Below are 24,787 nucleotides of genomic sequence, written 5' to 3'. Positions count from 1 at the left end.
AGGCATAGTTACTCAAAAGGCTTAAATTTTTTTTGGGGGGGAGCTACCAGATGTAAAGGATTTTGGATTACTTATATTTAATATTTTAAGGCTAAGCTCCTGAATATTTGGAAATTATTTTTCATTTTAAATTCCATCCTTTTCTTTTAAATTATAACCAGATGAGGTTCTAAAAATATGTGCAAGTTCAGAGTAGTTATATTGGATTTGCCCGAAGTGGGAAACAGCTTTGTACCCACTATCCTTTATTCAAACATGATTTTTACAACATAAACTTGGAAGCCACCCATTTTTATCTCACTTCCTCATGAAACAGTTAAGAGTACCATACAATAATTTTTAAAAACATATGCATATAAAAGTTTAATATATTGTATAAAAAGTATAGAAGAAAATTATATGTTCCTCCCTAGATTTTGTTTCTCAAAAGCACATTTATAGTATCCTGACTAGCCTTTGGGCTCAATCGCACCCGATTCTGCCATCAATTACTTTAGTTTGTGATTCTGTCTAGAGACTTGGAATAAAAAAGTTTTTTACATGCAATAACTTCTGGCATGATTTCTGTCCTTCTTCAATTTTCCCCTTCATTTAACAGAATAGCGGAATAACAGAGTTGGAAGGGACCTTGGAAGACTTTTAATCCAACCTCCTGCTCTCAAGCAGAAAATTCTATACCATTTCAGGCAAATGGTTGTCCAATCTCTTCTTAAAAACCTCCAATGTCGGAGCACCCACAACTTCTGGAGGCAAGTCGTTCCATGATAAATTGTTCTGTCATGAAATTTGTCAGGAAGTTCTAGGTAGCATCTCTCCTTGATTAGTTTCTATCCATTGCTTCTTGTCCTGCCTTCTGGTGCTTGGAAAATAGGTTGATTCCCTCTTCTTTGTGCCATACCCTTAGATTTTGGAATACTGCTATGATGTCACCCTCTAGTCCTTTTTTTCATTAAACCAATAAATAAAATAAATATAAGAATACTCAATTCCTGCAACTGTTCCTCATGTTTTAGCCTGCAGTTCCCTAATCATCTTTGTTGTTCTTCTCTGCACTTTTTCTAGAGTCTCAACATCTTTTTAATAACATGGTGACCAAAACTGGATAAAATTTCCAAATGTGGTCTTACCGCGGCATGAACACTTCATGTGACGTTGATTCCATCCCTCGGTTAATGCAGCCTAGGACTGGGTTGGTTTTTTTGACAACTGCAGGTCATTTTCCTGATTTTTGTACCAGCTATAAAATATAAACTTCTGGATCACTTAAGGGCTTGATCCATACATTACTCCAAGCAATGTAATTGATGCTTTCATATAGGCTCAAAGCTGTACAGTGTAAATTGTGGTTTATAAGTAAGTCATGGTAGCTAGATTCAGAAATTCAATACAAAATGCAGATATGAAAAAAATGAATTCTGTATTATATGCATGGAATAAATCAAGCCAAAAGCTGTTATCTTGGGAATTTTGGTTGATCCTAATAAAAAAAATTGCATCACTTGTATTTTTAAAATTGTATTTCAGAATATCATCCCCATTCCCCCCCAGACTGATATCCTTTGCCCTTTTTACATATGTATGTTTCCAACAACAACCCTATCTGCCAATATATTTATCCATTTTAATTGGTAAACATGTGGGCATGTATATTGCTGTTGATTTCACCAGTAAGCCATAATGACATCAAAATGACATGTGCATCATTACACAATGCCTTTGTGTACTTTTGTGCTGGTGTCTGTCCTAAGTACATAAATTACAGCACTTGTGCAGTTATGTTGACACACACATTATGCAAAGGGAGACAAATACGTGTAATCACATGTCATTTATATATTTATGTCAAACATAAAATACAAGTATCTAATAGCAGCAGTTGTGTGATGCCACTACACGTCGTTTGCCTGCATCTTGTTCTATATGCCACTGATTACTAGCCATATGGATCACTGCCTCCATCAAAATTAATATCCCTAAAAAGATGAAAAGTAACATTAAGAGCATCAATACTTGGGGAAACATTATTATTACTTCATCCTTTCCAGGCACTCCTCAGCAAAAAAAAAGATGTTTTGTTAAATGTGACAGAGCTGCGATGATGCAATCTGATAATTTGTGGAGAGGGCAGGAAGGCACTGGTTGTTGGTATTTTAATTACTGTATTTATTTTATAAAGTTACACATTTATCAATTGTGTATTACAAAAATAATCTTTCCTTCAGTTTTTTTTTTTTTTTGCTTAACTTAGGTATTTTCATGTACACAACCTAGGAACTTAGTCACAATCTTAAAGCGTTGACATATTTCTGGTGTGAGATGAGGGGAGTTGAGCAGTAATACATATTTATCAATTGTGTATTACAAAAATAATATTTCCTTCAGGTTTGTTTGTTTGTTTTTTGCTTAACTTAGGTATTTCCATGTACACAACCTAGGAACTTAGCCACAATCCTAAAGTGTTGACGTATTTCTGGTGTGAGATGAGGGACCTGGGCAGCCAAGGCCAACATGAATATTCTACAAGCTCAGCATCTTATCTTGATGGAATATAGAAAGTACTACTGAATGGAACAGATTTTATCACTCAACCCAAAGAGCATTATGCAATATTTTCTGTTTAACTGCATCATTACCTTCACTACCATATAGAGAGGGTAAAGTAATTGATTGTATACTTTTTAAATCCTGCCATTGCCAGGTAAGGATTAGATACTCTCCTACCTAAATTCCTGGGGAAGTATCACCAATCAATATGGCAGTTTCTGAGCTAAATGTACCAGTGAAGTGACTTGCTGTAAGGCAACTTCCAATGTTCCCTTAGAAAAGGAACAGCAGATGGGAGAGGAACACCTGTTGCTGAAAACAGGCAAAACTCAGAACAAAGACAACCATTCTAAAAAGTGGGTATCTGGAACCCTAAAACTTTTGTTTCAAAATGTCAGCAGTTCTACCACCCCTTTTTTAATAGAATCCAACATAGATCTTGAGGCACTCTTCTCTCCAAATGTAGCATGTATCTCTTTTCCTCTCTCCCACATACATGCACACTATGTGGAATCCTCCAACAATATAATTGTTTTGATGTCACTCCTAAATTCTTTCTCTCAAGAACTTGCTCCTTGCAATGGGAACTAGAACAGAGCTCTACTTCCAATTTCATAGACTTCCATCTTCTTCCTGACAAGTGTGAAGGCTCAAACGAGATATCCAAGGCAAAGAGTGGACATTGCTTTGTTTCTGCTCCCGTTTGACACCATAGCTGAGGAAATGTGTTGCTGGATTGGTGAACGAACATGATATAAAATTAAAGTATTAACAAACCTCCTGAGATGATTTGGTATAATACAGAATCTCTTTCATTTGCAACTAAACAAACAAACAAACAAACAAAAAAGAAAATGAGATAGAAGAGAAGGGAGAAGTAATAAAAATGGTCAGCAAACTGTCTCATGGCATTATGAGGAGATAATGTCATTGGAAACACATAATGGTAGAAAATGGTAAAAAAATTCAATATTGTTTGGACCAGAATTCTAAAGTCAGGGCATATCCACAGCAATTTCTAAACTCTCAGAAGTAAATAGGCCATATGAACTCTGCAAAGACTCTAACCAAGAGTTATCAGATGCCTGAAGGCCTAACAAAGTTTCAGCTCCTACAAACTCTACCGGCACCTTTGACACCATTATGCAATGTAGAATGTACGTCGGATAACCACCTTCTGATCCACTTGCTCTTTTCAAAAGGAAGGTTATCCTAGCCCAGTGTTTCCTTGGCTGCCTTGATGAGTTGAAGTCAACATGCCAATGGATTTACTGCACACATTCAAGAATTATTTTCTCAAAGCAGGAATTACTGCCTTGTGGATACTTTCCTTCATGCCAATTCACAGCCTTCAGTTCCATCAGAGCCCTCAACACTTTGGAGATAAGCAGCCAGAACTGACCCCAGACACAGCTGGAAGGATTCTCTGAGTCGCCAGTGGGCGTTTCTAGATCAACCAGGCCCTGATTCTGGCTTCTTACAGCTCCGTGGTTTTCCTGGGTTCTATCAAGATTGTACTTAACATTCCCACTTGACATTCTTGGTCCTGAAGCTTCCTTGCAGTTTGGGAGGGGCTCTGACTTCTCTGGCGCCCCTTCTGCCAATTCTTCAGCAGCAGCAACACAGTCACTAAGATCAACACAATAGTGATCCCCCCAAATACAAGCACTAAAATGAGCTGTGACTGACTCAGTCCCGAGTCTTGCTGAGTTACCACCTCTTTTACAGAGATTAACAGCCCGCCATCATTTGATTTCTCACTGTAGTTAGTGATTCGCTTTCCAGTAACTATAACCTTGGCTGGCTCAGACTGGGTCATCCAAGAGTAACTGCTGGTTGTGCTTCCCAGAGCCCTATTGTGGTCCTTGGCATCAGGCTGAGACTCAGTGATCCAGGTTGCCTCTGGAGCTAGAAGCTCACATGTTTTCCCAGCAAAGCCCTCGGGACACAAGCAATCAAAATCGTTGATGCGATCATAACACTTAGCCCCATTCCTGCATGGTTGGCTGGTACAATCATCAATGTTGATGGTGCAGAAACGTCCTTCAAAGCCAACCTGGCACTGACAGGAGAAGCGATTAATGCCATCAAGGCAAGTGGCGCCGTTGGCACAGGGACGCATGAGGCAGTCGTCGACATCAATCTCGCAATGTGCACCAGTGAATCCAGCCAGGCACTTGCAGGTGTAATTGGAAGCAAAGCCATTATTATCGTGGCACAATGCACCATTTTTGCATGGAAATCTGAAAGGACAAAATCAGGGAAAAATTAAGACCCATCATGCTTTTTTTATTAGATTATCACAACCCCATATCGTCCATTGTAAAGTTGGAAGTTTCAATTTTCTCTTTGTAAAAGTAAAACTTTAGTTGACCACAGGTTACAATAAACTTGTTTTCATTTACATGGCATTTTCTTTAAGATGTAAAATTCATTCTGACCAAAGCAGAGGAGCTCTGGTCTCAGATTATCTTCTGCTCTCGCCATCTTTTTTTTACGAGGACTGCTCACCCTGCTTTCTCACATGGCCCTGTCTTCAGCTCACAGTCCTTTCCATGGAATCCTTCAAGGCACAGACAGGAATATTCTCCATCACGATCATATACACACTCAGCTCCGTTTTTGCATGGCAACTGATGCTCGCAGACATGAACATCTGAAATAATCAAAAAAATTAAAATAAAATATGGGTTTAAAACATATTTGGGCTTGATTGTCTCATGCCAGTTTTAAGTCCCACTTTTTTTTAAAAAAATTATTTTTATACTACAATCATGAAGTAGAATTTTGAAAAATACACAAAAAAGGATGAGGAACCCATAAAAGTCTATAGGGAGGTGCTTCATAAAAGTTATTTTGCCATCTTCCCAAGATTCATCTTTAGGCAGGCCTTGACCATATTTGAACCCAAAATTTATGCTTGTGAGACAGTTGTTAAATGAATTTTGCCCCCTTTTAGGATCTTCCTTGCCAAAATTGTTAAGTGAATCACTGCAGTTATTAACTTAGTTGTTAAGGGAATCTGGCTTCCCCATTGACTTTGCTTGTCAGAAGGTCGCGAAAGGGAATCACATGATCCCAGGACACTGCAACTGTCATAAATATGAGCCAGTTGCCAAGCAGCCAAATTCTGATCACGTGACCATGGGGTGTCACATGTAATGGTCATACATGTGAAAAACAGCATCCAGTGGGTGGAAGTTTTCTTTTAATGAACTTGATCTCAAGAAAAGATGGTAAATTCAGCCATAAAGTAATGATGAAAAGCAACTTCATCATAACTGAGTAGCATAACATACTTAAGAGTCTGAAACAAACACAATGACAATCCAGGAGGAGGAAAGTATAGAACTGAGTAGTTAGATCTAAAGGAAAAACATTTTCCTAAAATAATTTATTGTCTGGATTCATTCCTTCCTTCTTCATACCCAAAAGCTACTTTTTAATTTTCCTCTCAAAAAACCTGAAACCCGCTCACACAACAACTAACCAACCTAACATGTTAATATAGCTGAGTTTGGATACATGCTTTATCCATGCTTTACACATTCTCTGAATGTAAGAATGTCCCTCCCAAACAGGATGAAATGTTCAAAGGATGAAGATCGTTGACCCAACAGTGTGTTAAAAGGAGAACCTTGCAAGGGATGGAATGAAGTGGTAGCAATAGTCAACAAAAGCCACTTTTGTTGAACATCCCCACTTATACTGAAACTGCTAAAATTAAAAGTGGCTTTTTTTCAGAAGTACATTATCATTGTCTTTACCGTGCCTGACAAGAAGGCACCTATTCCTACTGAGGCTTGTATAGATACTGTACATCTAATCTGAAAGGAAGAGGACCAAGAACTCTAGCTTTACAAGAAGAGTTCTCCATTCCTCTGAAAACAACAAAATACCTTATCCCACCAGACTTGAAATCCTAGGCTTAGAAAACTTGGAACTCCGTCGCCTTCGACAAGACCTAATATTAACTCATAGAATCATCTATTGTAATGTCCTTCCTGTTAAAGACTACTTCAGCTTTAACTGCAATAATACAAGAGCAACCAATAGATTTAAACTTAATGTCAACCGCTTTAATCTAGATTGCAGAAAATATGACTTCTGTAACAGAATCATCAGTGCTTGGAATACTTTACCTGACTCTGTGGTCTCTTCCCATAATCCTAAAAGCTTTAACCAAAAACTTTCTACTATTGACCTCACCCCATTCCTAAGAGGACCATAAGGGGCGTGCATAAGCGCACAAACGTGCCTACCGTTCCTGTCCTATTGTTTTTCTTTTCTTCTTCCTATATATATATATACTAATAACCTCCTAATATGTACTCATATATATGTTTATATAATCTATAAACTATATAATCTTTTTGTATGATACTTACATATATTGTTGTGACAAAAATAAATAAATAAATAAATAATAAATAAACTTGTCTTCTTAAAAGACACCCTTCCAAAGACAAGAAGATACTGCTAACAAGGCTATATGATTACTAAGATTAGGCTGAACTGCTACTGTTGTTTTAAAGCAGGGGTAGTCAACCTTTTTATACCTACCACTCACTTTTGTATCTCTGTTAGTAGTAAAATTTTCTAACCGCCCACCGGTTCCACAGTAATGGTGATTTATAAAGTAGGGAAGTAACTTTACTTTATAAAATTTATAAAGCAGAGTTACAGCAAGTTAAAGCATTTAATAATAATTACTTACCATTTAGTTTCACTTACGTAACGTGAACTAAACTTATGCGCAGGCGATACAAATAGTATATTTTCAGAAATTTAAATTGTCACGGGGAATTTTATGAAAACCTAATGAAAATGTTTTTAAATAATGCTATGAAAATTTTTTAAAAAGTCAATTAAATTAAAAAAAAAGGAAAGTGCTTCAGTATCGGACAAAACCCCTACCGCCCACCATGAAAGCTGGAACGCCCACTAGTGGGCGGTAGGGACCAGGTTGACTACTACTGTTTTAAAGCTAAAGATGGGATAAGGAACTAAGGTCAGACCAATACAGATGTCAGTTTTTAAAGCTGGGAACTAAATGGCTTACAAATCCTAACCTGAAGTTTAAAATATAAGAGAAAACGCCTAGGGCTTAAACCTTGGGTCTGACACACATGCAGAGGTAGTCCTCAACTTACGACCACAATTGAGCCCAGGATTTTTATGTTGCTAGCTAAGAAATTTCTAAAGTGAGTTTTGCCCCATTTTACAACTTTTCTTGCCACGTTTCTGCAGCTGTTGAACTAGTAACACAGTTAAATGAGTCTGGCTTCCCCATTGACTTTGCTTGTCATAAGATCCCAAATGATGATCACATGACCCCGGGACATAACAACCGTCATAAATATGAACCAGTTGTCAAGTATGTGAATGTAAATCACATGACCATGAGGATGCTGCAAGTCATATATATGAAAAATGGTCATAAGTCACTTTTTTTCAGTGCCACTATAGCTTTGAATGGTCACTAAATGAACTGTTGTAAGTTGTATATGGAATTCAACTCTGTTCTTCTCTTCTCTTCTTTTGTATCTACACTAAAAGCTACATATCTTGCTGTGCCATGTCCATGAATTTTTTTTGTAGTTTGGCTACCAAGTATGGGGTCAAGCTTCTGTGTTCACACACACACTCACATAAATATTCAGTGTAAAGCAGCATTATGTAAGAGTATCCACTTCCAATACATGTGTGTTGTGTCTGCGCCCCCCGAGCCGGGCCTGCTGCCAGAAACTGACTTGGACAGTGAGGGGAAAGGGCTGTCAGGACTTACTCGGGAGCACCAGCTTGCCTGGCTCAGCTCCAGGAGCCAGAAACAGGCCAGGTGGAAGAGATAACGAGGCCTCCATCCCCTGACTCTTCCCCCCCCCAGGCCATGCCTGCAGACCTAGCTGACGGCAATCAGGCTTGGTTTCGTAGGCAGGAGAGGAGGGAACAACAGAAGCAAGGGTGGGGCAGGCCTAGGAAGTGCTGAGTCTGGGAGCCACACCCCACAGGATATAAAAGGCAGCCAGAGCTGCTGTGTCTCTTTGTAACAGGCAAATCCACTGATTTAAGAGCTGAAGTTTGTTTCTAGGTGACTCACTAGCGGTGTGGAAGATAATGGAGGCTCTTGGCAGACGCTGGCTATTCTGCTGCCAGAGCTGCTAGTGATGGCTAATTAAGCCATCATTCGGACGGAGGCGAGGGAGGACAGAACAGTGTGTCTCCATTGTCCAGATTTTATTTGTAGGGTGTACGGTTTCCTGCCTGGGCAGGGGGTTGGACTAGAAGACCTCCAAGGTCCCTTCCAACTCTGTTATTATTATTATTGTTATTATTTAAGACTTTTCCATCCTCCTTCAATTGGTGTAACCTACCTTTGTCACAGAACTTGCCAGCCCAGCCAGTTTGGCAAATGCATTGCCAGGGCTGGTGGCATGTCCCATGGCCACAGCCAGGCATTCTCACACAGTGTTCACAATATTTTCCCTCCCAACCGGGATCACATCTGCAAAAGAATGCAAGATCTGGATGAGCAGAGAAAATTCCAGTATAACATATGTCGTCAAGGGATTTTCCCCCACCACCACTCCATAATAAATATTGCAAGCTAAATCTTTCCCAATTCTATGTGCAATCCATAATGTGTGTCTGATACGTATTCCTAACACCTTACTATCTACTTTGAGATAAACAAAAAGTTAAAGATACTGATCTGGAATTCTGTCTCTGATACAGATTTTCCCTCTGGCTTTGGTTAGTGGAACTTTTCATCTTCCATCTAACTCCTGCCTTAGAGAAGCAATCTGTTTTCAGTCAAAAAAAAAAGGTTTCCCAGTGCTCTTCCTCTTTGCCTTCAACCTACTTCTATAGAATATGCCCAATTCCATTTGAAGAGTGTTCAAATGCCTTTCAAACCAATATCCCATTAGTAGTATATCAAATTGTCTGGTGGTCCATCTCAGGATCACCCAGCCAATAAATCTTCAACAGCCACTGCTGTCTAATTCAGTTTTAGTTGCTAATCATTACACCTTCATTTAAAATTTTATTTATTTATTTATTTATTTATTTATTTATTTATTTATTTATTTATTTATTTATTTATTTATTTATTTGATTTCTATAGCTGCCCATCTCAACAAGTGACCCTTGGCAGTCCATGTCGTAACACATAAAAAAACAGAATTATTAAAGCAGTACAAAACAATATAGAATACAAATTTAAATAAATGTACTCTTCTTATGTCCAGAACCCACAGCTGATGTCAGCTCCATAGACCCTCCTTCTCTTATGGGAATATCTTGCTATGAGTAATTAAGCTAAATCCTTCTCTCAGCTTCTGTTTATCAACTTTACTGAAACCAAGTGTTTCTTTGGGTGGCTTAGCCTCTTTGGCTTCTGTGACAGAATCCCAGAAAGACAAGCCTTTTTGTGACTGTTACATGCATTGTTACAACATATGACATTGAAGAGGAAGCAATGGCAGAGAGAATGGAAGGCTACACAAAGAAAAAGCTATACTTGCATTAAAAAAAATTGTTTACCTGCATTTGCCATCCTTTTCACAGCTGCCGTGGGCCAAATTACAATGGTCACTGCAGTCATCACCTGCAACTTAGAACAGAGCATGGAACTTTATGCACAATAGAGCCAAGAATGCAATTGTTATTTACATCAACATTAGGATGAAAGTCCAGAGATATTTCATAAGAAGAGTCCTCCACTCCTTTGTTTGCAACAAAATACCTTATGCCACCAGACTCGAAATTTTGGGCTTAGACAACTTTGAACTTTGCCATCTTCTGTCTGACCTAAGCATTGTACAGAAAATCACCTGCTACAATGTCTTACCAGCCAATGAATACTTCAGCTTCAACCAAAACAATACAAGAGCACACAATAGATACAAACTCAAGGTAAACCGATCCAAACTAGACTGCAGAAAATACGACTTCAGTAACAGAGTTGTCAACGCCTGGAATGCACTACCTGACTCCGTGGTTTCTTCCCCAAATCCCCAAAACTTTAACCTTAGACCATCTACTGTAGATCTCACCCCATTCCTAAGAGGTCTGTAAGGGGCATGCATAAGCGCACCAGCGTGCCTACCATCCCTGTCCTAATGTTTTCTTTTATTCATTTACGTGTGTTTATAATTACGTTTACACTTGTATCTGTCATAAAATACATGCTTGATGAAAAAAATAAAATAAAAATAAAATAAATAAATATAAGACTGACATAATAAGGATTCCTCTTAATACAGACTGGTCAAATAAGAAAAAAACTTAGATCAAGATTCTGAATGGATTTTAAACTTCTATGACACCTAGAGTCACCATAGCAAGATGGGTGGCATAAAAGTTAATATTAAAATAAAATATAAAATATAAATAAAATAAAATATTACAATCCATGAAAGTAGTATCAGTTTACTTCAGGTTCACCACTCGCTTCATTGGAATACCTGCACGTTTATTCTTTTGTATACAGTCTTCTCTTTCTCACACAAATGGAAAAGCATTAAAAGACAGAACTTTGTCAAAATTCTATTCTCCCTGAAAATACCACACTGGAACCAAGATACAGAAAATTCCTTTTCATTTCAGACATACACTTTTGTATAGTGGTGAAATCTGAACCCGTTTACTACTGGTTCGCTGTGTAACCATACTGTGCGCACACAGTGCGCACCACGCACCAAATGCAAGGTGCACACACGCAGTGCAAGCCAAAAGGAGGCATGGGGTAAGTAGAACAGCTTGCGGGGGGGATGGGGGTTGATCAGCTGTGGTGGGCAATCTTTTTTTAATTTTTTTTTTTTATAAAAAAGTTTTATTTTTATAATCATATCCAACAGCTCATCCAATGTACAGTTATATACAATTAGTCGGGCTTGCCCAGTCACCCCCCCCCTTTTAACTCTCTTCCCTCTTCTACTTTCTTCTACTTTCCAGACCTTCCTCTCCTTCTCTTATCTACATCCTCTCCTCACTCCACCCTACACCTTCCTTCTCCCTCTTCTACCCCTCTTCCTTCCTCTTCTCCCTCTTCTACTCCTCTTCTCCTCTTTCCTATATCCTACTCTCTCCTCTTTTCTCCCTCCCCACCGTTCTAAAATGGTAACTGGGCAGACCCGACCCTACATTAATTATATTTATACATCTTCAATAATCCCTGTACATTAACCATCACTCCATCCACTACCCTCAACCCCCCACTCCCCACCCCGACTTCCCAGAACAAAATGCAGGGTATCAAAACTAACAATCATAATCCAAAATAAATCTTAAATTATAATCTCTAGTCACTCCACACATAATCACACTCTCAATTCCCTTCTCCTTCAGAAATATATCTAATACAAAATATTTTCTAAATTTACTCATATGCTATTTGATATTTTTTTATCTGATACTTATTTTGAATAAGCTGTGATCGTCAGAGCCTTTTTTTTACCTTTTAAAAGCATTTTTTTACAATATACTTGGCTAAATAGGTTGTAAAACAAAATGCTTTTAAAAGTAAAAAAAAAAGGCTCTGACAATCGCACGGCTCTGCTGTGAGCTGTGGTAAAATCTTTTATTTTACCTTGTAAAAGCATTTTTTAAAAGAACCAGCAAGCGGGCGACCGGGCAATTGGGGGGGCATGGGCAAGGGGGGGCAGGGATTTTTGATACCGGTTCTCCAAAGTACCTGCCGCCATCACTACCAGATCAGCTGATCCGGTCCAAACCGGGAGCATTTTACTCCTGCTTTTGTATCTCTCTGTATCAGACCATCTTCACCTATTCTTTTACTGTGTAGGTCTTGTGCATTTATCATTCCAGTCTAAACATTTTTCCTGAAAGTTCAAGTCTTCAGAATCATATTCATGAAAGGACATTTAGGTATCCAAATAAAAATTATTCAGCTTGCCCAGCCTGTTCAACTAATGAGGGGGAGCCCACTACCAATTTGATAATTGGCTCCACCATTGAACTGTTCTTGCAGTATAAAGTATTTTCCTATCGTTTGGGCGAACCTGCCTTTCTGTCACTTCTGTTCCTTATTCTATATCCTGCATTCTGAGTCACAGAGAACAAATCTGGACGTTTCTCCCCATCCAGATATTCAGAGTCTCCAAGGACTGGACTACACTCCAACAGCATCACCTTTCTGGGCCAGGATAGAAATATATAACTGGTTATCATCAACACCAATAATGCCATATCTAGTGGTGGGTTTCAAAAATTTTTACTACCGGTTCTGTGGGCATGGCTTGGTGGGTGTGGCTTTGTGGGCATGGCATGGCTTGGTGGGTGTGGCAGGGGAAGGATACCGTAAAAACTCCATTCCCTCCCAACTCCAGGGGAAGGTTACTGCAAAATCCCCATTTCCTCCCGATCAGCTGGGACTCGGGAGGCAGAGAATAGATGGGGCGGGGCCAGTCAGAGGTGGTATTTAATGGTTCTCTCAAAATTTCAAACTACTCAAAATTTCCGCTACCAGTTCTCCAGAACTGGTCAGAACCTGCTCAAACCCACCTCTGGATATACCTCATGCTTTCAAATGACCTCACTCACTGGTTTTATGCAAATGTCAAAGAAGATCAATGAAAGACTTGATCAAGTTTCATGTTTCAGAAACCTAGAACTAAGCCTCTGTTCCCCGATCCCCAATAGCGACTGGAACCAGCTGCATAGGAATGAGAAAAATCACTGCAAATCAATACCTCCCATTCCCCAAAGCTGGTCTAGAAAGATACCATAGTCAGTGTTGCCAAAATATCCAAGTGGGCCAACACAGTTCTGCTATCTTCATCTCAAGACCTCCAGAGGTTTTCCATGGTGGAGTTTCTCTGAATTCAGTCAGCTTCTGAAATTGCATTGGGTCTATCAGTTGCTTAAGGTGGACTGATCAAGAGGCCCTAGCTCTCTTCATGAAGAGGTCACTGTGAACAACTCTAGGGCCAAGGTAAGGGACTGATATTAGCATCCCCCAACTCCCAAATCACAATTCCACTGCCTTAAAAGAAAAAAACAAATCCAATGTGAGTCAAGTCCTGAATAAGTTGGACCAGGCCCTTGGTTGTCATGGTGACCATGACTCCTGAACTATCTAAGACTCCAGGTCTAATGAAGGCAAAATGTAGTTTCCCAGAATCATAATTCTGGGAATTCCATTGCCAATTTGGCCACAGAATCTAGGACTTTTGGAAAGAATGTTGATACACTATAGAGAGAAAGGCAGATAAGCAGCAATCTCAGCTGTTCCCCATAACTATAGTCTAACTTTCACAGCCATACTTTGCAACTGGGAAAACCATAGCCTTGACTATGCATGCTTTTGTGGGCAGGGTAATGTCTCTGCTTTTTAATATGTTGTCTAGATTTGCCATAACTTTCCTCCTTGGGAACAAGCATCTTTTAATTTCTTATATTGCAGACCCCCAGTTCTGTTATTCTGTTATAATTTTGCCCAACCAATTTTTGGTTAAAATCAGAATGACTGTAGCAATATAAGAATAGTCACCCACAAACAGCTAGTAACCCAAATGGGGATTTAGTGTGCACAATACCAGCTGCTGGTGGTTGAGGTGATACCTGTCTTGGAGTTGCAATGTTACAAGAGATGGCACAAGACTGATTACAATATTTGTTTAAAAGATAGTGATGGTGAAACCTTATCTGAGTTTCCACACTGTTTAACCATGATTTGCAGAATAGCTTCAATCAGTTTCCCATATCTCCATCAGTTTGGATTCCCATACCAAACGAAAACCACATTATGGCTCAATGTAAAGTATGCATCAGGTTTCAAAACCTGGATTCCCATCAGCCGTCATGGAGAAGTGTAACACAGAGAAAGAAAAGAAACACTATCTAGCAAGAATGGCTATTGCTCACTATAACCACACCAACTAAAACTGAGGAATAGTCTAGAAACTAGACTAGATTCCTCCACCTTCAGTGCTCAGGCCACTAATATTTCCAGTTCTTTGCCCCATCACTTGAGACAAGAATTAGAAGTGTTCCAAGGTGTAGATTTCTTTTTAATTATCTAAGTATCTCCAAGGCTGTAATTGAGCCATCCTCCGGTCCCACCTTTCAATTTCCGACCATTACTTCTTTCTGTCCTTTGTCTCTATCCTAGTTTCTTGTGTACAAAGCTACTCTGGCTTCTCTTTCATTTGTGGGGGGGGGGAATCATTTATTGTTAGGTACTTCTAGGATATGCTAAAGTTTCCATCGGGAGAAAGCTAAGATAAATGCAGAGAAAACTAAATCAGGTATGATGTACAGATAACAATAGTGTACCTTAAAATGGAAATCTAATTCTGTTCAGGGGGGTAGTAGATTGTGATGTAGGAAAAGGGTTAATTAATTCTTCCTCTGATTGTCATTTCCTGCATCAAAATATCTGCCCAAAGCTGAGGTTTTCTCCAGAATGAAGATAGTAATAACTACAAATAGCAACTTCCTTTCCAGATCAAAGTGTAACTTTAATAAGAATAAGTTACGGTATGAAAATATTGCAGGGGACAAGGTAAACAGTAACAAAAAGAATCTATTCAGATTAGATTCTCACAGCCCAGGTAGGGTTTTATAGTTTTATTAGATAGATAGATAGATAGATAGATAGATAGATAGATAGATAGATAGATAGATAGATAGATAGATAGATAGATAGATAGATAGAGATAGAGATAGGTATGTCTTGGCGTATTCAGGTCTTTTCCCATGTAAGGTTGAGAGTATCTTGGCGACGTTTTGGCGAGGCTTTGCTTGCACAAGCATGAAGCTATAAGCACCAGCCTGAAGATGACGAGTGCGACCTCGCCGAAACATTGCCAAAATACTCTCAACCTTACACGGGAAAAGACTCGAATACGCCAAGACCTACATACCTATACCCGTGAAAATCTACAAATATATATATATATTATCTAACAAATAATCAGAGTTCTCTTTTTCTGGTCTTATCGCAGAGTTCATTTTATGTTATTTTTGTTGTTTTTATCTCTGCTGGCCTTTTTACTTCTATTTTATTTTAATCGTGAGCCACCCAGAATCATGTGTATGAGATGAGCAGCCCGTATATTTACTAAATAAATAATAATGTAACCACTGTTTTCCATTCTTTATTATTTCTGTTCCTCGGGAATATTGTAAGGCCATCTGCAGAGCATCCAGTAGGTGTCACTGCCTACACTAAAATTCAAAATGCAGTGAGGCACAGTTCAGATGCAGGACAGCCGGCACAATACAGAACAGAACAGACATCCTGAATGTCAGCCAATTCAATTTAAACATGACATCCATGTTTTCAAATCCAAACTCATTCCAGATGCAAGCAGAGATACGTCACAGTGGAAGCTAAAGTAAGTGTTTCCATTCTAAAACATCCTCCAGCTATTTTCTCCCTTTATGTGAAAAGATTCAGGTGGATAATTTTGGAGGGGAGGGGAACACTTTCCTACTCTGTGTTAAGGCTGTATTGGATTTGTTCAAAGGGAAAACAACATCTCATATGGGTCTTGGGAAAATCCAAGGTAATCCTGTGCCACCATTTCCCAGGAATAACATTTTCCCCCCCAATGCCCTTTTCATTTTTCTGCAGTGAACATTTCTTACCATTGGCAAGGAGTCATATCAGTCTGTTATTGATATTACTATGACTTACTATGAGAAACAAGGAAATTTTCACCTGCAGCCCATCTAAAATCTTTCAATGATTTTATTTTATCATGGATTACTTTACATTTATATTATTTTTATGATGAATTATAGTTATATGCTCCTTCTTTAACTCATACTGGGGTCTGCGTGTACCCAAACACCACTCATGCCCCAATATCAGATAAGGATCTCTTGCCTTGCTACCTTCATGCCCTGTATAGCTTTGTATTATACTATCATTTGGGAAACAAATCTGAATAGCTCCACAGACATAATGCTTTCTTTGTCATCACCTTGTCCTCAAAACTCTTTTGCCTTATGGTCCAAACCAGGGGTGGGCTTCAAAATTTTTAGCAAGCGGTTCTCTGCCCCGTTGCTGGGTGGGTGTGGCCATGATGGGCATGGCCTAGTTGGCCTCCTTCACCATAGGGGGCGGCATTTTTGCCCACCCAGGGCTCCAGAGGCTTTTCTTGAGCCTCTGGGAGGGCGAAAATGTCCTCTGGAGGCTGGAAATGAGCCCTCTGGAGGTTGGAAATGAGCCCAGTAGGCCTGTTTTTCACCCTCCCTGAGCCTCCGGGCGTGCCTTGCACTTATCTCGCATCCAAAATGGGCTGCATGGGGACTCCTGGGAGGGGCGGAGAGGGGTCAGCCAGGAATGGGATTTGGGGGTTCTCCGAACTGCACAGAATCATAGCTAGAGGTTCTCCTGAACCCCCAGCAGCCCACCCTTGGTCCAAATTCTTCTTTGGTTGCCTTCTTTGTTTTGGGAAGGAATCCCAACCTCAACCAAATCTGGACGCTAATTTTGTAAAAGTTGCTTATTTGGCAATTGAAGAACAACCCTCTTCAACTGAGACTCACCACTCACAGAGTTATACAAAAGGAAGGTCATCATGTGTACAGTGTCAAAACATTCTCTTCTCTTCCGCAGCCCTTTAGACAATTCAAGTGAATGTTTAGTTAATCCTCACCTTGGATAAAGTGGTGATGGGCCGCAAGGATCCAAAGCAAGGACATGAACTGAAGACAGAAACTCCTGAGCATGATCAGTGTGGCCCCCACCGAGATAGTCACCTACAAGAAACAAAGATAAGATCAGAATCCTGCTCCGCTGGCCTCTCTTGCAGCACTAACAGGATATTTTCTATTCCAAACACTTGGAGGGACACAAAGTTAAACGTGTTAAGATGAGAAACCTTTAAGAATCAGCTTGCATATTGTGCTCCATAAGCAATAGAACACATCCCTCCCACCCTTTCAAGCTTTTCTCCCCATTTACTTGGGAAGGGATTAACAACCCTATATCCAGAGGTGGGATTCACTTACCTTCCCTACCGGTTTGCAAATGTGAGTGCGCGTGCACACGCCATCTCTGCGCATGCGCACAGCCTTCTGCGCATCAAGTCTGGGCGGGTGGGCGGAGCCTCCCGCAGTTGCCCCTACTGGCTTGTGCAATCCGGAGAGAACTGGCTGAATCCCACCACTGCTATATCTATGAAAAACTAAGCCCTTCTTTAAACTCAAGGGCATAGATCAGAGAGCGATTCTTCTGAAGGCGTCGTTCACTATATGTGTTCCAAAGTGAAATGCCAACTATACTGAACAGATAACTCCATTTAGAGCTTTATTTAAATTTAAAGTTGAAGCACAGAAAAGGTCATGTGATTATTTGGCTAATTAAAAGTGCAATCCTCTGCCTCCCTGCTTAGAAATAATTCCCACTGTTTTCTGAGCAATTCTGACAATTTCTTCATCTCCCGGCAGTACAACAAGAACACTTAATGGGAGTACAGTTTAAAACTGGACAATGAATTTAACCATGTTGCTGTTTAGTCACGGCTATTCCTACTGCTTCATGGCAGAAAAGCCCAATGGTTATTTTCAATTGCTGCCTACCCTTCTGGATTCTTTTTTTAATGGTTAGATTTACTGACTTCACGTGCACCCCTTTTATAGTGAAAAATTGGAAATCTCTCATGTTAGGGGATATTGGTCCATACGATCAGTGTTAGCCTGCTCCAACTTGCAAACCTTCAGAGTATTAAAGCATAAGTCTTTCAATACACTATGTGGAGAGGCAGGAATTGAGCCCAAGGTTTTCCTTTTAAGGAAGCGCGTATGTTCCTGCTAAATGGCAGCTTTTCCCGTTCTTACAAATACCTCCAATCAACATACTTGTGGCTATTCTATAGCATTATTCATGTCAGCAGGTGTGAGAAATTTGAAGATCCAGCAACCTGAGTTACTCTTTGACACCTGTGAATCCTCACTGATCACACACCAGGTGAAAAGTCATGATTCGCTGCATCAAGAAAGACTCCAAAGCTGTACAAATAACTTCCAAAAGACTCCCAGCCCAGTTTTAAAAAAAAAAAAAAGCAGACAACTATGGACAACTTCCTCCGTTCCCTTCCCACCAAAAGCACAGCTCATCCTACATATGACAGATACACCTTTTTTACATCATGGCTGCCCCTCTTCTTCTTCTCCCTCATCATCCCCAAAATACAGTAAGATTGGACTGAATCACTGAGACACAACCTCTTCTCTTCAATCTTGGAACAAAACATAGCCTGCTGTAACATTTTAACCTTTCTTCAAATTCTAGGATAACCTCATAGATTGCATATGTACACACACGCCCACTTACACATGCATAATGCATATGTGCCTGCACGCACCCACTTACAGACATATTGGTTTAACATTTATTCCCCCTTTTAGCAGGGCCAGACAAATCTTTTCCAGCCAGAGGGTTCATTTTTTTTGAAAAAAAAAGGGAGGGGGGCTGGCGGCTAAGAATTGCAGATAGAATAGCAAGGATATATTACTATAATTAGAATTGCAGAAGTAGAATTTTGGGCTTCATTTTTCTGCATTGGGGGAACCAAGGGCAAGAGTTTTAAGCCCAGTGTAAATTTAGTGAACCAATTTTAGTCCTTGTTTTAGGAAATAGATATAAGAAGTAATATATAAGTTTTTAGGGCACTAAGAAGGGGGGGCGCTGGGGTCTTGCAGCTATGTCATTTACCCTGGCTACAGCGATAGCCTTATTCACTAAAGGTGTGAAATAGATGCTGAGGACAAGGAAGAAAAGTGGAGAGTAGGATGTGCCAACCTGTGATTCCTAAAATAATCACCTCACATTTGAATTAAAGATGCTGAACCATTGTTGCTATTAACTAAATGCAACAGCAAATCCAGTTAATTTTTGTGTACAGAACAGAGGAAGCACCAGCTGCTCCTTTGTTTTGGGTAGAAAACAAAGTCCCCCACCCATTTCTCTCAGCACTTTCCCCAAACTACAATCCCAAAAGTCACTGTAGCATAGTTACAGTAAGTAAAACTTTTGTTGCTTTGTAGTGGTGATAGAGCTTAAGGCAATATAAAAAAACAAGAATATAATTACAAGTGTATTGCGCCCATTTCGGAATTGTTTCATGAAGCTGGATGTATTCTTGTTGAAAAGATATTCTGGGTGAGTTTACAATAAAGATTCCATGCATGTTTGATTATTAAAGGATGTTATTTTTATGAGCCTACATAGAATTCTGGTCACGTTCTGCTGTGGGTAACCGAACTCTACCATTTCCCTAAAATCCTATTGTTGTTCCAATTGGCTAGCAGATTGGCTTTCATTTCTTATCCTGAAGTATTATGTCGTGGTGTAGTGTTTTGTGCTGCTGAACAGCTGCTGCATATCAGGGAAGGGCAAAATGATTCCTGTGAATCTTATAAAATAATTTATGGATTAAGGATGAACAGTTGGTAACCAATTCCTCTTGAGCTATTAGGACCCCAGCTGAATGCCACATGTCATTGAAAAGGTCATTTCTCCCCTCCACTCCCAATAAAGTCTTCAAAGCAGAGATATGACCTAAGTCACCAGCAATCATAAATCAATTATTTTTTTCTAATTGTTTTCCCCCATAAATGTATTAGAAGCTCAGTATCCTGAATCACTTTGAAGGTTCTTCACAACTCACATTGTAGGAGACCTGTGTTAGTTCACAGTCACCAAAAACCATAAGGAATCTGGTAGCATCTTTTCTAAGTAATAAAATGTTGAAGTTTTCTCAGTATCACTTAAATCATGTTCTCAATATTGCCACTTCAATCTCTCTGTTTAAAGATTTGGGAAGATGCTATTCCTTTTACAGGCAGCAAATAAGATTCCAAAGGAATCTTTTCATTTATAACTAATTCAGGGGCCTCCAACCTTGGCAACTTTTTAAGACTTGTGGACTTCAACTCCCAGAGTTCCTCAGCCAGCGAAGTGAAAGCGAAACTGGCTGAGGAACTCTGGGAGTTGAAGTCCACAAGTCTTAAAGTTGCCGAGGTTGGAGACCCCTGAACTAGGTGGCTTCCCTGAATTAGCTGAATTGGAGTCCCCTAGGAGGGTGGGGAAAAAATACTTGGGTACATTTCTAGGTTATAGGTTATGCAATACTATTTGAAATAATATGGTGGGATCGCTCATCACTATGTACAGCAGAATTACTGAATCAAGAATTCAGTAAGAAACTAGGTAAGATGCCGATTTCTCTGCTTCCAATATTTTCAACTGGTTGATGGACTGACAACCTACAGAGGATAGATCAGAGAAATTAGCATTGAGTTAAGTGTATTTAAAAAAACCAGAGATCTATATGTTATCCTAAAATACGAAAGCAATTTCTGCTGCTTTAGAACGGGGCTCTTAGATCTGAGTTTCTAATTCCATGCCCCAGGAAAGGAACAAGCATTATTCAAATTTTACAAAGGCAAGATTGGCCAAGTAACAAATCTAGGTGGAAAGCCCTGTTAGGTAGAATTTGGTGATCCTTCTATACATTGTATGCATAGCAGGCTTCTGATGTTTAAAGCCTACTGCTAAAAAGCAACATGGCTTTGTCTACCTGGACTGCAATTTTTATTTATTTATTAATTTTTTATGCTGCCCATGTCCATAAGACAGCTTCCATCTTAACTGGACAAAAAGGCAACTCGACAAAGACTCTGCCCCCACCCCCACCCCCGCCACACACACACACTCTGCCTCTGGTTCTCCCCATCCCGACAGCATATGCAGAATTGACCTCGCCTCCATTTGAGGGTACTTCTCTTCATAATTGCGGTTTCTTCGCAGGGCGGATTGTAATATACAGCTCTTCGGTCTCAACCCCTTAGTACAGGGGTCTCCAAGCTTGGGAACTTTAAGCCTGGGGGACTTCAACTCCCAGAATTCCCCAGCCTGCAAAGCAGACTGGGGAATTCTGGGAGTTGAAGTCCGCCAGGCTTAAAAGTTCCCAAGCTTGGAGACCCCTGCCTTAGTACAGCGAGAGAGATGAATACACAACCTCATTCAGAGACGGATTCAGAAAGGGGGCCCCCCCACCCCAAAAAAAGGCCTTCTGCCTGTGCCGGCCCCATCCTCTGCCTGATGCCTCCGCTCTCTTCCAGCGGCCCCGCATCGTCTGGTCTCTTCTCCGCCCTACGGGTTCCCGCCGGCCCAAAAAGGAGCGCCTCTACGGAGGGCAGCCGGAACCACCGCGGAGCACCCCTCCCCAGCCAGCCCCACGTGCTCCTGCCGCCGCCTGGCAGACGAGCCTCTCTTGACAGCCTTCTTCCCCGAGAGCCCCACCCCGAGGTAGGGCGGCAGGCAGACCCTTCCCAAAGCCACAGTCACCTCCGCTCCTTCCAGGTGCGGAGGGGAGGAGCGCTCTCGCCCAGCCGCCGCAGCACACATGCCGAAGACTCTGGCCGCCAGGCGCCATCCAAACATCCCTCCCCCCCCCCGACCCGAAAAGAGCCCTCTCCGACCGCGCCTGCCTCCCTTTGCAGGGCAGACCCTGGTGTGTGCCAGCTCGCCCTGGCAGCGTCCCCCAAGTCATCATCTCCGCTGCCTTTGCCGCCTGCCTCCTCGTGCGCCGTGGGGATCCTCCCTCCCGTGCCAGACCTACCTTTCTTTTCCCGGCAGCTCTTTTCCCCCAATTTCCCCGGATCCCTTCCAGGCCACCCTGGCTCCCCCCACCCCTTCTCCGTTGCGCGCATCCCTCCCTTCTCGGGTGCCCCCACCCCGCACCAAAAGCAGACAAACAACTTCCCCTTTTCCTCACCTCGGCGATCGCGGCGGCTCCTTGCTTTCCCCCCCCCCCCGCGCCCCCCCCCGGCCCGGGGCGTGCCTGTTGGCCTCCCTCCTTGTGCTTCGGGACTAGCGCGGGGATCGGCGAAGGGGGGCTGCCATGCCCTGCCCTGCCCGGGCACAGAGGGTTCGACGAAGCTGCCTGCGAGCCTCCCCGCTCCTCCGATCGTTGCTCCTCCTGCTGCTGCTGCTGCTGCTGTTGCTGCTGCGGCAGCCGCCGCCGCTGTTGGTGCTGCTGCTGCTGCTGCCGCCGCCGCCGCCGTGCGCGCTCAGGCCGGCTGCCAGGGGCTGCGTGTGGCTACACATCCCTGCTCCCTCCCTGGGACATGCCGCCTCCCGCAGCTTGACGATTGCGAGAGGAGGGAGCCAGGAAACCCAGAGCCCCCAAACCGCAGGCGGACGTTCCTCTCCCGCCCAGCCCGATCACCTCTCACCTGCGACTCCTTTAGCCTATGCTGGGGGACGGGGGGGGGGGGAAGAGGGAGCGGAGGAGAGACGCCTTTCTCCAAACCGGAGTAGGATTGGCGCCGCCTCCTCCTCCTCCTTCTCCTTCTTCCCTCCCGGCCAGACCAGCAGTGAGTTCTTCTCCCGCGTTCTCGTCTCAGCGTGTAAATTGGCCCCGTCGCTCCAACGCCCGCTGAGTGCCTCAAACTTCAGCGATTCGAATTCAGGGCTTCCAGGATTGACCCGCGACTCCACCGCCCCGACCATTAATCTTGGGCCTTTCTAAAGCCTTCGTGTATTTTAGGTTGCTTTTGGCTTAAGCCTTTGTGGCTCGCAGCCCGTTTTTAACCACATGTGCAGGTAGGGTATATAAATCCTAAGGAAGATAGGTTGGGATGCAGGAAAGCTGACCATGCAATATTTGTTGGGAACTTTTCATGGGCCATTTGCAGATTGCATCCTGCACACACTCTCAGTCATCCACTCCAGAGCAAGTTATATGTCATTCAGTTCTGCTAGCAAAAATATATATATAGCTTGATGTTTATTAAACTTCAGCAAACATCAAAAACCCTGGCAGAAAGGGTCAAAAGCCAAACAAACACTAGGGAGTAAGAGACATGAACAGAGATAAAAGGATAGCTTAAAATCAAGAATCTATGTTATGTATATGTAACAGTCACAGAGTTGGAAGGGACCTTGGAGGTCATCTAGTCCAACCCCCTGCTCACGCAGGAGACTTATATGAGGGATTTGAACTGCCAAACTGCCAACCTTTCTGAGTATCTTAGCCACCTAGCCACATATGTATAATATCAAAAGGTCCAGAGCTTTTCAGAGCCATGGAAAACAATACTGTGGGTCATTATTGTGGACAGGCCTAAAGTCCTTTGGTTATTCCATTTTATGTACCCAGTGGAACAGATTAGAGATAGAAAATAGGATTCTAGGTGATCCTGCCTCTGTTCTGCGCCATGAATTTGGTGGACCGGGATAATGTATCCAACGCAGGGATGAAATGCTCCCAGTTTCGACCGGATCACCTGATCCGGTAGCAATCTTGGCTGGTGGTTCGGAGAACCGGTAGCAATCGCTGTGCGAGGCTCTGTCCACTGGCTCAGCTGTCATTACTTCCTGGTTTTTACAATGAAGTAATGTGTTTTGTACCCTCTATGCATGTGCAGAAAGGTTTTGCGCATGCACAGAGGGTGTGCGCGTGCATGTGACGTGGCACGTGCACTTCCGAACCAGTAAGGAAATTAAGTAGATTTCACCCTGATCCAACATTCCTCTTCTCATCAGCTCTGTGCCCAAATTGTGCACCATCCACCATTGTTTCGGGCACTGAGTGTTGCTGCTTCTGACTATCAGAACCTGAGAAATTGGTCCCTGGGCAGTACCTTGGTAAGCGCATCTCCACCATATTGTCCATTGAGCAATCTATCCATTTTTCTTGCCCCTTTTCATGTGTGTCCTTCTCATAGTGCAGATTAACATCTGAAGGCTTCATATTGGTTCTGGACTGCTTTGTGTCTGCAGTTCTTAAATATGCCATGTTGTCTTTCAATAATGTGGTTGAATCTTTTATTTAGATTTTAATAATAGCTCCCTGCATGCTGGTTCCACCAAGCAATATTTAGCCTTTGTAGATGATAAGACGACCATGCTTTGTTTCTTACCATACTAACTAGGCAATGGGTGGAACTCTCTAATAAATAATTTGGTTTCAGGAAAAAATTATCATGTAACTTACAACTTCTTCACTGTAAAAATATATGGACTACAAATCTTGATCAAGGCAAAACAATAGATGCAATCTACATAGACTTCTGCAAAGCTTTTGACTCAGTAGTACATGATAAACTTCTAAAACTAAAATCCTATGGCATTTCAGGACCCCTTCACAGATGGATATCTGCTTTTCTGTCCAACAGACAACAAGTGGTCAAAATTGGCAATGCTCTATCAAATCCTGTTCCTGTCAAGAGTGGCGTTCCTCAAGGCAGCGTTCTT

General features: G+C 41.6%; 1 protein-coding gene across 1 annotated transcript; it reads right to left on the bottom strand.

Moving 5' to 3' along the window:
* Positions 1–133: 133 nt before the first annotated feature.
* Positions 134–24,329, bottom strand: DLK2 (delta like non-canonical Notch ligand 2). The gene is made up of 7 exons (XM_058170726.1): positions 24,060–24,329; positions 22,305–22,628; positions 17,178–17,280; positions 10,090–10,153; positions 8,919–9,049; positions 5,056–5,200; positions 134–4,787 (listed from the first exon to the last, which is right to left on the bottom strand). Exons 1-7 carry the CDS (start codon positions 24,327–24,329, stop codon positions 4,022–4,024), a joined length of 1,803 nt encoding a protein of 600 aa, XP_058026709.1. The 3' UTR covers positions 134–4,021.
* Positions 24,330–24,787: the final 458 nt, after the last annotated feature.

The sequence above is a fragment of the Ahaetulla prasina genome, chromosome 1 (assembly GCF_028640845.1).
Source record: "Ahaetulla prasina isolate Xishuangbanna chromosome 1, ASM2864084v1, whole genome shotgun sequence".
Classification (NCBI taxonomy): domain Eukaryota; kingdom Metazoa; phylum Chordata; class Lepidosauria; order Squamata; family Colubridae; genus Ahaetulla; species Ahaetulla prasina.
This window is presented reverse-complemented; position numbering and strand designations above follow the sequence as displayed.